We start from the raw sequence: 12954 nt of genomic DNA, 5'->3' as shown, positions 1-12954 counted from the left end.
GTGAATCAGTAAATATTTGCCAACAAGATTTCTTCAAATATGCCTGAAAACACAGCTTTTAGTAAACATCAGACTTCAAATTTAGTGAACATGCTTCTGCTACTACTCTTTACAAGTTGTGGTAGATGCATAAATTCATGCAGAACTAGAGCACACATAACTAAAGACATGTGGTGCATAAATTAAAAAAAAAGTGTTTGTTGTAGAAGAAATATAAATCAACAGCATGGCTAGAACAGCTTTCACCACTAGCCTATTCATTCTTTCATATGAGACCAGTCCTGCTAAGGCAGGTCACCCTCCAGACAAGTACAAGAACATTTTTTGTATTACTAAGTCAACACAATCATAAAAGTATAAACTACTACTAGCATTTCACAACAATTTTGTATTTCTGAGCTTAGACTTGTGAGCAGACTAATTCAAATAACCATTTAATTTACTTCCAAAAGGAGAAAGAGCCAATCCAAGCACTTAAGTGTGTAGCCAACTTTAAATGGGTAAGTAATTTCAGTGTCACAGGACTACTAATGCATGGAAATTTAAGCACAAATGCATACAAAAATAATACCCATCACTTGGATAGTCAAATGTAACAGAACTGTAAATCATAAATTGCATCTTTGGGCACTAACTTATCAAAGAGAAACTGAAATTTTATTTCCAGTTATAGTACAAAAAAGGCTACAACTACATAAAACCCCAGAGGTTTTACCTTGTTCCTCCTCCATCAATAGCGAGGACTCGAATTCCCCAGCCTTTCACAGGGTCTGTATATCCAATTATAGCTAAAGTCTCTCTAACAGCAGCCTGAAGACTTTCGTCATTTGCCTGTCTCAGTCGAAGTAGGCATGGGATTAATTTTTCCTATTGATAAACACAAAGATATTTCATTCTACCTACATGTTTATACCAAAAGAATCCATGCTTGCATTTACTAGTTTGGCATTTAAGTATAAAAGTAATATATTAGTTAAACTCAGAGGAAAACTTCTTTAAATCTGTATTTACCCATCTCTCTTTCTAATAAGGGAAAGGATGGACTCCAATATTATGTCGTACACACCTCATTGCTAAAGTAACTACCTATCAGAATTAACCAATCAAGGTGAAATGTAAATATTTCAAATAGCTAGAAAAGCTATATTTACCAGCAGTTTAGTTTTATTGACTTTAATGTCACATTGGCCAAATATAAACATAAGTATGGAGCACACCAAGTATAGCTAAAAGCCCAGATTTTGCTGAATACGTATCACACTGCTTCAAAGTACACTAATACTAAAACAAAGCAAATGAAAATTCTTCCTCACACTGAGTAATTTTTAAATGTACAATTATTACCACAAAGATATAGAGTATTATAATAAAAAAATGGGAGCAGTGCATGTACTCTTTCATAACAAAGTAATTCACATCTATTCATGTGGATGCCAGACCTGTACCTTGCCCAGATGATTCATCTGGCCTGCACTCCCTTCCCAAAGATCTCTTTTCCAGCAATTCTACAATCTATGTTACACACCTGTCACATGGAAAAAGGCATGAGACTGACAAATGCTATGATTTGGCTAGTACTGCTAGAATAGTCTACCACCCACCTCCTGTCCTCTCATGGCAGGAAAGAGAATGGGTAGGACTAGATAACATGAGCTTATTTGATGATTATACTCCACTCGTCATCGCTCTTCGAAGGAAGCATGCAAACAAGCAGAAGAACTGTTGTACATATGCAGATCAACAGTACCGTACATTCCCGTCTGGTCAATTGCGACAGAGAACACAGTGTACGACCTTCATCTACCATTAGAATAAGCTATACTATCTATCCACATGACAATGCTGTATGCTTCTAAATTAAACATTGCAATCTTAAGAGCCTTTAGCTAAACTACTCACAGTTTGCATATGAATCTGCTTGAACCAGCTAAAAAAATAGCTATAAAAAGAGACATTCACACTGTAATCTTTAAAAACAGAAAATACAACTAGCCCACAAAAGCACAGAAGTTAGTTTTATGTTATTCTATGACAATCGTCTGTCAGATATTAATTTTTTTGTCTAAGCATAAAGACTATTTGCACCTTAATTGCAACTCCTCTGCTCTCGGGAAATTCTAGAAGATGATAGGTCAGTTCTTCAACCCTGCTGATACAGACTCTTCGATTAGAGGATCTTCGTAAGGCTTGAACTAAAGCTCGAGTCCTGTTATCAATACTCACTCTTGCAATAATCTAAAAAAAGAAAGTTATACAAATAACATAAAACTACTCTAAGAAATGTGCAAAATTTGTCAAGACTAATTCCAAACTGTTATTTTAAGATTCCTCAGAAGTAATGGACACCATGTTGTACCAGAAATCTGCTACAGGCTCCAAGTAAGCATTGCTTAAACGTAAACAGGCAACCTTTTGATTCTTTGTTTACTAGAAAAATAAACAAAGGCGGCTCACAGCAACAATACACCAAACAAACATGTGTCAGCATGTACTTGGATGTATTTTCAGGGCAACTCTGAAATCATAGTATTTGAAGGAGTGCAAGATTACTGTAAGTACAACAAAAAAAAGCAACTAGATCTATCTGTATTTATGTACACTCTCTCTACATATATATGAACTAAATATATGTATATACTACACATACGTATGTGTATATACATATATACACTTTAGATATAAACTTACATATACATTTATGTACTTATATAAAAAGTATATACACATTTGACATGGGTACATAGGTATATATACTTATTTATAAGTATATATATGTATATGTAAGTTTACATATAACTTACATATAGTATCTATATGTAAGTTTATACAGTTTTTATATATGCATATATACATATATACTTATATAAATAAGTACGTACTTATATGTACATACACATAAATAAATGTATGTGTACATATATGTACTTACATGTGTGTAAGTACATACATAGATATATATTTATTCATTTAAGTATATATGAGCATATATATGTACGTTTACATATAGGTATATACACATATGCATGTACAGTGTATATATACACTTGTATAAAATATACATACATAGAAATAATACCTGAAGAAATAACACTAAACCAAGACTTGCCTTTTCTCTCTGAAGAGACAGATGCTTTTCCCTCTCTTCTGCAGTCTTAGCCTCTTTTGCTTTGTCCTCTTCATCTTTCTCAGACACTTCTTGTTCCGGCTGTTTACTCTTTTCTTGTGAAACAACTTTTGTATCAGATCTTAACTTGGGAACCAACCCACCAATGTAACTGTCTACAAAAGCTTGTACACTGTTACTGGGATATGAAAGAAAGTTTGCAATACTTTTTTTAGTGGAAACTGGAAGAGCAGTATTTGTCTTTTCAGCACCCAGAGTCTCTGCTTCAGGAGCTAAAGTAGCTGCCAAATCCACCGTCTTTTCTTCACTCATTACAGCATCTCCTGATGAATCAAGCTTATTCCTCTCTTCACTTTTAGAGTCCTGTGACAAAGCATTCCTTTTTTTCTCTTGATCCATAACAGAATTATTTTTAAAGTACCAGTTGATATGATCAGCTACGAAGTTGTAGGTCTCTCCAAAATTTGTAGAAAAGTAGCTTATATGAAAAAGGTTGGTTTTAGTAGACGCTGAATCTTCTGGAGTATCGTGGTAAGAGCCACTTGAACTTACTAACACAGACTCCAAGTTTTCATTTGCACAAGCGGATTTCTTTGCAGCTGAGCCTCTGTTGCAATCCTCCTGACTTCTGGCATCTGTGACTTGTTTATCATTTTCTAGATTTGCATTGATGTTATTTGCATCTGCATTACTTTTATTTGTTTTTCCCAGAGTACCTGAGTGTGACTTTAATCGCGCTATCCGTGAAACCAGTTCACTGTGTGTGCCAGACACTGCCTTTGAAACAGATTCTATAGTATTCTTAATTCGTGACATGCGATTGTTCGCTTTGCTAAGTCCTTTGGAAGAAGAAGTCAGAAGTTTAGAAACTCTGTAGTATAAAAATTCATGGCTGTAAATGTATTTGTTATACCAAAATGTTCTGCTTCTGGCCCATTTACACCGAGGCTCGCTTGTATGAACAACTCTCAGGTGAATGGCATGATTTATCCTCCAGCAGACTTTAGGTCTATACAAATACAGGTATTTGTTTCTTTGCTTCCACCAAAGACTTTTTGGGTTAATCACAAAGAACAAATATGTGTCTAAAGGTAAATGAACTGTCATTACTTATAAATAATTACACCTTTTCTATGTTGCTTGTCTACTTCATTCCAGAAAAAATATTTCAATAAATAAGTCTTGCATCATGGTGTTATCTGAAAAAGGAAAAAAACCAACAATGTAACCAGTAACAAGTTAAACTAAATCACAGAGTTGCTTAAAGCAGATGCAGCTTATTTATTCTTTCAGTAAAGACAGATAAACATTCAAATCAAATAATCTCATGGGGGTATCTACTCCTCAGGACGTTTGGTAGTGTCATCCCAACGTTTCAATTTCAATACATTATTCCTTAAAGGCCAGTTTAAGTCCATCTTGAGAATATGCAACACTTGCCTAAAGCATTTAGTGACATATAGAAAGCTGCTTGCTGGTCTTTCCAATAGAGAAATTTGTATCTTTTTAGCAAATTATCCTGTGCAGAGACCAAATTTCAAATGAACCTGTTATTATATTACCACCCCTTTGCAGAACTCCTCCCATTGGAGAAAGGGCACCAATTCTTTGAGCAAAGCTTCAGTATAAGGCCACAACTTCAATGAAATGTTCCTACCCTAAGAGCTAAGGGCAGTATATAATCCTTACTCTACAAGGAGAACACAGACGTTTCTGAGGTGGATCAGAGTTTTACACAGCATACAACAGTTGCGCTGAAACCGGAGGAGCAAATCCATCATTTGCCTAAATGGCAAGCTCGGGCTGCTCCGGCTCCCCTGACAAGTGCCAGAGGAGGCCAGGCAGGCCAACACCTGCGCAGGCCGACGCCAAGGTAACAGCGGAGGCGATCCCGCCGCCGGCAGGAGCGTCCTTACTTACAGTTTCCTCAGCGGCTGCCTGAACCTGGGCTGTCCGCGCCCCACGCCTGCCAGCCCTCCTGTTCTGCAGGCCACGGGGGCGGGCAGGGGGATATATACGCACCCGGGCGCCTCCTGCTCCTGGGGGGGCGGGGGTTCCGCTTCTACCTTGCGCCATTTCGCAGAAACGATTTCGAGAGCGGCCGCGTAAACAAGCGGCGAGCCCCGTCCCGTCCCGTCCCGTCCCCACCGCCGCCCCCGCCCCTGCCCGGCGGAGGCGGCGGCCTCACGTCACGCGCCTACACCCACCCCTGCGTCACGCACGCGAGACCCGCGTGCCTGGCACGCGCTCACCGCCTCCCCCCCCCCCCCCCTTAAGCCCCCCGGGGCGACGCGGCCCACCCCGGCGGCGGCGGGTACCTGCTGGGCAATGGCTCCCGCCTCCCCCCGCTCCCCAGGCCGCCACCCAGCGCCAGGCAGGGCCTACCGCCCCCCTCGAGCGGTGCCACCCCGGCGGAGCGGGCAGGAGGGCGGCGGCAGCAGCGACTACAATGACGGCTGCGCGGAGCGGCGAACCGGGCCGCACTACCGCGCCTGCGCAGCGCCCACCGCGCCGGAAACAGCTGGGACACGTGCCGCCTCACCGGCCGGGGCGGGAGGCGGGCCGTGTGACGCAGGGCCGTGGCGCGCCTCGCGCGGCGGCCCGCGGGGCGGAGCTAGGCGGGGCAAGGTCATGGCCGTGGCGGCGGCCGTGGCTGCTGCGCCTGCGCGCGAGCTGCGGCCGGCGGGGGCCGGGCGGCGACGTGCGGAGCGGCGCGCGGGGGGTGGGGCCGGGCCGCGCCCGCCTCGCGTCAGCGCGGCCGGGGCAGGGGGGGGCGGCTGCCCTGTGTCCGGTCGGGGCGGCGGAGCTGGTCCTGCCTGGCACTGCCGGCGGCGCCGGGCTCTTGGTGCCGCCTCCCGCCCTGAGGCGCTGGGAGCGAGGGGGCCGTGAGGAGGAGGAGGAGGAGGGCCCTTAGCCGGCCTAGCTCCTCTGCGGCCGCTCGGTGCAGGCGCCCCGGTCATATACCCCCGCATTTCCCGCTTAGTACTTGGAGAAAGATCAGAAATGCTGTGTTTTTCGTAGGTGTGACAGGTTTAGGGGGCACCTTGGTATAACCCAGCCAGACTTCAGAGCAGCAGCAGGCCTGTGAGTGGCCTCTCTGAAATACGATTTTCATGAAGTTGCCTAAACTTGGGGTGATGGCGAAGGATGGTGAATGCCCTGTGTGCCTCAGTAGACTGATAAGCACCTTGCCTCGAACGTTCGGAGAATAATGTTTCATTTGTAGTTTCAGATTCTAGTCATCTGCTTCTGTTCTTTCTACAAATTAAAAAGTAAAATTAATTTTCTTACCTGGTATGTTCTCCCCCAAAGGAAAATTTATATCCGTTGCATGTTGTAATTATTATCACAGGTTTTTTTATAAATTGAAGATTTTTATAGATTGAACTTTCTACATGCAAGATATTTTTCACGTCTTGAATATTTTATGAATATTAACTAAATAATTTGTAGTTCCTTTTTTGCCTCCTGTCAATGTGGTGGGTTGACCCTGGCTGGTCGCCAGGTGCCCACCAAGCAGCTCCATCGCTCCCTCTCCGTCAATAGGACAGGGTTGAGAAAATGCTATGAAAAGCTCATGGATTGAGATAAGGACAGGGAGATCGCTTACCGACTACTGTCATGGGCAAAACAGACTCAACTTAGGGAAATTAAAATTTATTGCCAATTAATAACAGAGTATGGTAGTGAGAAATAAAAACTAAATCTTAAAACACCTTCCCCCCACCCCTCCCTTCTTTGCGGACTCAACTTCACTCCCGATTTTCTCTACCTCCTCCCCCCGAGCGGTGCAGGGGGACGGGGAATGGGGGTTGCGGTCAGTTCATCACACGTTGTCTCTGCCGCTCCTTCCTCCTCGGGAGGAGGACTCCTTACACTCTTCCCCTGCTCCAGCGTGGGGTCCCTCCCATGGGAGACAGTCCTCCATGAACTTCTCCAAAGTGAGTCCTTCCCACGGGCTGCAGTTCCTCACGAACTGCTCCAGCGTGGGTCCCTTCCACGGGGTGCAGTCCTTCAGGAACAGACTGTTCCAGCGTGGGTCCCCCACACGGGGTCACAAGCCCTGCCAGCAAACCTGCTCCAGCGTGGGCTCCTCTCTCCACAGGTCCTGCCAGGAGCCTGCGCCAGCACGGGCTTCCCATGGGGTCACAGCCTCCTTCAGGCATCCACCTGCTCCCGCATGGTGCCCTCCACGGGCTGCAGGTGGATATCTGCTCCACCGTTAACCTCCGTGGGCTGCAGGGGCACAGCCTGCCTCACCATGGTCTTCACCCCAGGCTGCAGGGGAATCTCTGCTCCAACGCCTGGAGCCCCTCCTGCCCCTCCTTCTTCACTGACCTGGGTGTCTGCAGGGCTGTTCCTCTCACGTATCCTCACTCCTCTCTCCCAGCTGTTGTTGCGCAGCAGTTTTTACCCTTTCTTAGATATGCTATCACAGAGGCGCTACCAATGTCGCCGATGGGCTCAGCTTTGGCCAGTGGCGGGACCATCTTGGAGCTGGCTGGCATTGGTTCTGTCCGATGTGGGGGCAGCTTCTGGTGTCTTCTTACAGAAGCCACTCCTGCAGCCCCCCCGCTACCAAAACCTTGTCATGTAAACCCAATACCATCAAATTTTTGCACTCTTAAAATCAAGGCAAGACTTAAAGGCAGTATTCCAGTATCACTTCCTCAGTGAAATACTCGTTGGCCACAAATAGCTCATGAGCCACGTATTACCTAGGATCCTTTTGGCACAGGACAGTTGTGATTCACACTAAATGAACTCAGTGGACATTTTGTGGATGTTTATGGAAATTTTAGAGACATTTTATAGGGCTGGTTCATAGACTAAGGGAACGATATCTGTGTATTATATCAAAGGATGGGAAGGGGGCTGGTGGTTAATGAGGATGTGTCGGATAGTGTGGGACCTGAGCATGACATAAATGGTGTGGAATAAGGGGTGGAGAATGTGCTGGTTTTGGCTGGGATAGTTTTCTTCACAGTAGCTAGTATGGGGCTATGTTTTGGATTTATGCTGGAAAGAGTATTGATAACAGAGGGATGTTTTTGTTACTGCTGAGCAGCGCTTACACAGAGTCAAGGCCTTTTCTGCTTCTCACCCCATGTCGTGGTTTAACCCCAGCCAGCAAAAATAAACTCCACACAGCCACTCGATCACCCCCGCCCCGGTGGGATGGGGGAGAGAATCAGGAGGGCACAAGTAGGAAAGCTTACGGGTTGAGATAAAAACAGTTTAATAATTGAAATAAAACTAAAAGTAAAACAGTAATAATAACAATGAGAACAACAACAATAACAGAATACACAAAGCAGGCAATGCACAACGCAACCACTCACCGACCGCCGACTGCGTGTCACGAACGGGGGGGGGAGCCCCCCCCCCCCACCTGGTTTTTCTACTGAGCATGATGTCCCATGGTATAGAATACCCCATTGGCCAGCTGGGTCCACCACCCCGGCTGTGCTCCCCCCTCCCGGTGCAAGCATCACCCAGCAACAGCCAAAGCATCAATGGGCCATCAATGCTCCTTTCACACCCAACCCAAAACACAGCACAACCTCCGAGCTACTGGGAAGAAAGTTAACCCTGTCCCAGCCGGAACCAGGACACCCCACCCCACCAGCGAGGAGGCTGGGGGTGCACAAGGAGTTGGGAGGGGACACAGCTGGGACAGCTGACCCCAACTGACCAAAGGGATATTCCACACCATACGACGTCATGCTCAGCACATAAAGCTGGGGGAAGAAGAAGGAAGGGGGGGACGTTCGGAGTGATGGCGTTTGTCTTCCCAAGTAACCGTGACCCTGCTTTCCTGGACATGGCTGAACACCTGCCTGCCGATGGGAAGTAGTGAATGAATTCCCTGTTTTGCTTTGCTTGTGCGCGTGGCTTGCCCTATCCCGCTGTGAGGGGAGTGAGCGAGCGGCTGTGTGGTGCTTAATTGCCAGCTGAGTAAAGGCCACTTACTGTTATGAGAGCAACACAGTACTGATACGTTTCAGACGGTGGTAGCAGTGTTAGCTTAAGCAGCTTCCCCAGCTCTGTCTGCCCTTGTGCAAGCCCCAGGACTCTTGTTTGCTTGCCAGCATCGTGAACTGAATTGGATCTCATAAGATGGCTTGAGAAGCAGTGGCCCATCTGAAGCCACAGCCTGAGCTGGCTTTAAACAGGCTAACTTACATTCTTATGACAACAAAGGGTTAGGCAAAACAAGACCTACAACTTCAGTAAGAAGGAAGTTTGGCCACATGAAGCCTCATGCAGTGAGCACACATCCTGCCTCTCTTTGACTGGCAAATAAAGTATATAAATATATAGGTGGCGGCTGGTCCCTTTTATCTGCACATAGTTCCTTCCGAAACAGTCACACATTCTCCCTAAACAGTCACACGTTCTCCGTAATCTCATTGTAAAATTCTCCTTTGTGCCTGCTTAGGCATTCGTCTTACCGGTGGGATGTGTACAGCTGGCATGTCGATTCACACCTTTGCTAAGGAAAGGACTCAGGGATTTCACATTTTATGTCTAATGGCAAACCCACACATTCTTGCCACACCGCTCTCCCCGAGGATGAATAGGCTTGTCTGATCTGACATGTTCAGAGGCCCATGATTCATCAGCTTCTCAAAACAACCACTTGACTCTCCAAAAGTCTCCAAAAGAACTAAAATCACTGGACGAAAAAACATAAATTTATGTGTTCCCAGGCACAAATTCTGCATCCGCACCTCAAACATTTTGGCAATTAAGCTTTCTCTTTACTGTGGTCATGACATTAAGAAGAAATGATCTCAAATTTATTTATTTAAAAGATAGACTCAACTAAGCTGATTTTGTAAGCTCTCTTAATAGTCAGACGTGAGTTGATTCATCCCATTTGACTAAACACCTGCTTTTTAGATGAGAGGTGAATCCACCTGCGGTATTCAGAGGGTGGCTAACTCCAATTACAGTAGTTTTCACATAGTATGGAAATGATCCCATTTATCACATTTTGAGATGTATTTTAATAGGATGTACATTAACTGTTTTAAAAATACTTTTGTTTCAATACTTTCCATGGGAAGTCTCAAACAAGAATTTATTGTGATTATTGGTGGGATTTTTGCTCATCTCTATTAGGTTGCATACCCAGCACTCAAGCTCTGTCAGAGTGGTCACTTAAAACATTGTAGTTTCCAGTTTAGGACAACACTGAAAGTAGTTCGATTTTAATGAGTACTATCCCTGTAACTTAATTAAAAAAATCAAAGGCTTTCAAAACGTTTTCTCAACGTACATGTTCATACATGTTTTTGTAGGTAAGATGCAAACTTTTGTAAATCAAGTTCCAGCTTAAAAATTGTGGTAAATCTTCCTACTTTAATGAAAGAGAGTTCTTCTCTGGTGTACGTGATTTTTGTCATGCTATAGCCAAAGTATTGTGATGTCCCTACTACAAGTGAATTAACTGTTTTCATTTATCTGTATGCTATACTTTTAAATGTCATTAATTATTTCTAACATTCCCATTTGTATGATTATCTTGGACTACTACTTGGGGAGAAAGTCATAATGCGTTATGAGGAAGTTTGATAAAAATCACGTATTTACCAGAACTTATTGTTCCAAAATTTGTCTTTCTAGGGTACACTCTCCAAATCTATGAAATATGAAAGTTTTCTATTTTCTTACAGTCCCCTTCACTATAAAAGGTGGCACAAATACACTGAAATTAATTAATTCTGGAACTCCTTACAAAATTAAATCTTACTCTTTATTGTTCCGTGACTTCAGCTTAGATGAATTAAACCTGAATAGAACAACTTCCAGGGGTGAGATATTAATTCTGAGAAAATATTTTTGCATATACTTTCACTATACATTTGATACAAAGGTATTGTAAGTATGTAAAACATTTCAGTATATACAGGCAAGATTATTACTTAAATCTAAAATCTTCAATTAAGCCTTAGGGAAAATGCTGTTTCCTGTTTTCATCAACGTGGCATGACATAGGCAGAAGCTATGTAGTGCTCCCAAGTATTTTAAGCTTTGTGAATGCAGAGCACAGGTATTCTGTCTCTTAACACTAGATGGCAGACAAAAATGGGAAAACATTTCCTTGTTTTCAGAGATAGAATATTGAAAAATTAATTTGCAACTTGAATGAACATTCACGGAAAGTTCTCAAAATAATAAGAATGAAGACCATTGGACACAGACACAAAATGTCATGCTTATGATAGCATGGATACTTTCTGCAGCCTTTCATTTGGCTGTGGTTTTTGGCACAAGTACTGCAAATAAACAAGTGGAACACTACTACCTTATTTTCTTACTGCTTTTTTATCGCTGTTACTTCCCTTCAATATTTTGCTCTTGTCAAAGAACTAAAAATTCTTGAAGCCTTAGAAAGGCTTAAATAACTCAAATAGAAGAGAAACTTTCAGAGAAAACTGTCCTTGCCAGGTAGGGGCATGGTTGTGAAATTGCCTTCTGTAAATCCAACAAGCAGGCGATATAAGACTTATATTGCAACTGTTTAGTATCTTTGTCTTACATCAGTTCTCTAAAGTCACCGTAGACGAGGCAGTTGCTCTCTGTGCATGCACAAGGTGCTGTTAGTTAACAAGACGGTCTGGGATTGCTGTACAAAAACCTGCTTTGCATTGCCTAGTATGTATAGATGTGTAGTGCATTTGTGGGACTGATAATCAGCACAGACTTCATTGCTATTAAACTGTGACGTGCATATACAGTACTAGAACAGTAACAGGTTGCACTAAATCCCACCTGATCTTTCCCTCTCTGTGCTGCCACTGTGGCCGCGCAAACTCCAAGCCAGCCTGGCTATCTTCAGTGCCGCGTTGGGCAGCGTGGGCAGCCTTATGAACTATAATCAGAAAGACCCAAATTATTCCCATGGTGTCTTTCCTGTTGGGATTGTTCCAAATGAGAAAAATAAGGGTACGGGACCAGAAGGGTAAGTGCAAGAGTAAACACGACTTTTCTGCCTCATGGTTAGGAAACCATCTACAAGGATGGCCATAGGTTCTGCTCAGGTTATTCTCATTATGCAATAGCTTTTGGTGTAAAATGCGTATATAGGACCAAACACCACACTGTGGCGTTCCCCTTCCCATAGGAGTGCTTTAGTCACAAAGATACAACATTATGTCCCTTTTTCCAGGGTTGCTTCTTGGTTGCATGAATCTTCCATTCTTTTCTGCATAGTCACCTAGTTTCAAAAAGAGGAGAAAGCATTTTCCATTCTGCCTTGCCAATAAATTGGCGAACAGGAAATTCTCTTAGGGAGTCAGAAATGTGTATTTAAACCTTCTCAGGACGAAAATAGCACTGAACCTATTTTCTTTCATCACTTGGGCAAATATTCTATTCAGAATAGTGTTATACTAGATATTGTCAATGACCTTCTCTCTGTTCCTCTTCCCTTCTGTTCCTGCTGTTCCTCCTCTCCCTGCCCAGGGATCCCCATTTTCTCACCCCTTTGAAAGAACTGGACAAGACCCAGCCTGTTCCTTGAGGGAATGGTTGTAAGGTGCCTTTAGAGGCTCTGCATTTTGAATGGGTAAGGGACTTGGCTCTTGTTTGGAGTTAAGACTCTAGATTAGAAACTGGATCTGGGCTTTAGTCATGCCCCATCTCTGTTCCTTTTCCTGCTTTGCTAAATCCAAGCAGTTTCCTGCTTCCCACAAAATGTAAAGGAGCTTGGATCCCTAAATCACGGTTCTGGATCCCTAGATCAGCGTTCTGGAATCTGCTCGGGGAATTGGTACCTGAGGTCCTTTACACAGCTAGCCTTGATTTCCTGTGCCTCCACA

The 12954-nt window shown here is 43.7% G+C and overlaps 1 protein-coding gene across 11 annotated transcripts in view; it reads right to left on the bottom strand.

The window, feature by feature from the left end:
* The window catches only part of PNPLA8 (patatin like domain 8, phospholipase A2), a 42380-nt gene extending 36619 nt beyond the window's left edge, over positions 1-5761 (bottom strand). For 8 of the 11 annotated variants that reach the window (XR_012673274.1, XR_012673286.1, XM_075147844.1 and 5 more), the window contains exons 1-4: positions 5443-5726; positions 3107-4323; positions 2086-2235; positions 716-867 (exon numbers count right to left, since the gene is read on the bottom strand). Coding sequence is in view for 9 of the 11 variants with exons in the window: in XM_075147844.1 (XP_075003945.1) it covers positions 716-867; positions 2086-2235; positions 3107-4231 (1427 nt within the window). In the remaining 2 variants the exon portion in view is untranslated. Of the gene's footprint in view, positions 1-715; positions 868-2085; positions 2236-3106; positions 4324-5044; positions 5307-5442 lie in introns of those variants that run through there. The other 3 variants (XM_075147854.1, XM_075147837.1, XM_075147826.1) reach the window with 3 other exon arrangements.
* Between the last annotated feature and the right edge of the window lie 7193 nt (positions 5762-12954).

This window comes from Calonectris borealis, chromosome 1, assembly GCF_964195595.1.
Source record: "Calonectris borealis chromosome 1, bCalBor7.hap1.2, whole genome shotgun sequence".
NCBI classification, from domain to species: domain Eukaryota; kingdom Metazoa; phylum Chordata; class Aves; order Procellariiformes; family Procellariidae; genus Calonectris; species Calonectris borealis.
This window is presented reverse-complemented; position numbering and strand designations above follow the sequence as displayed.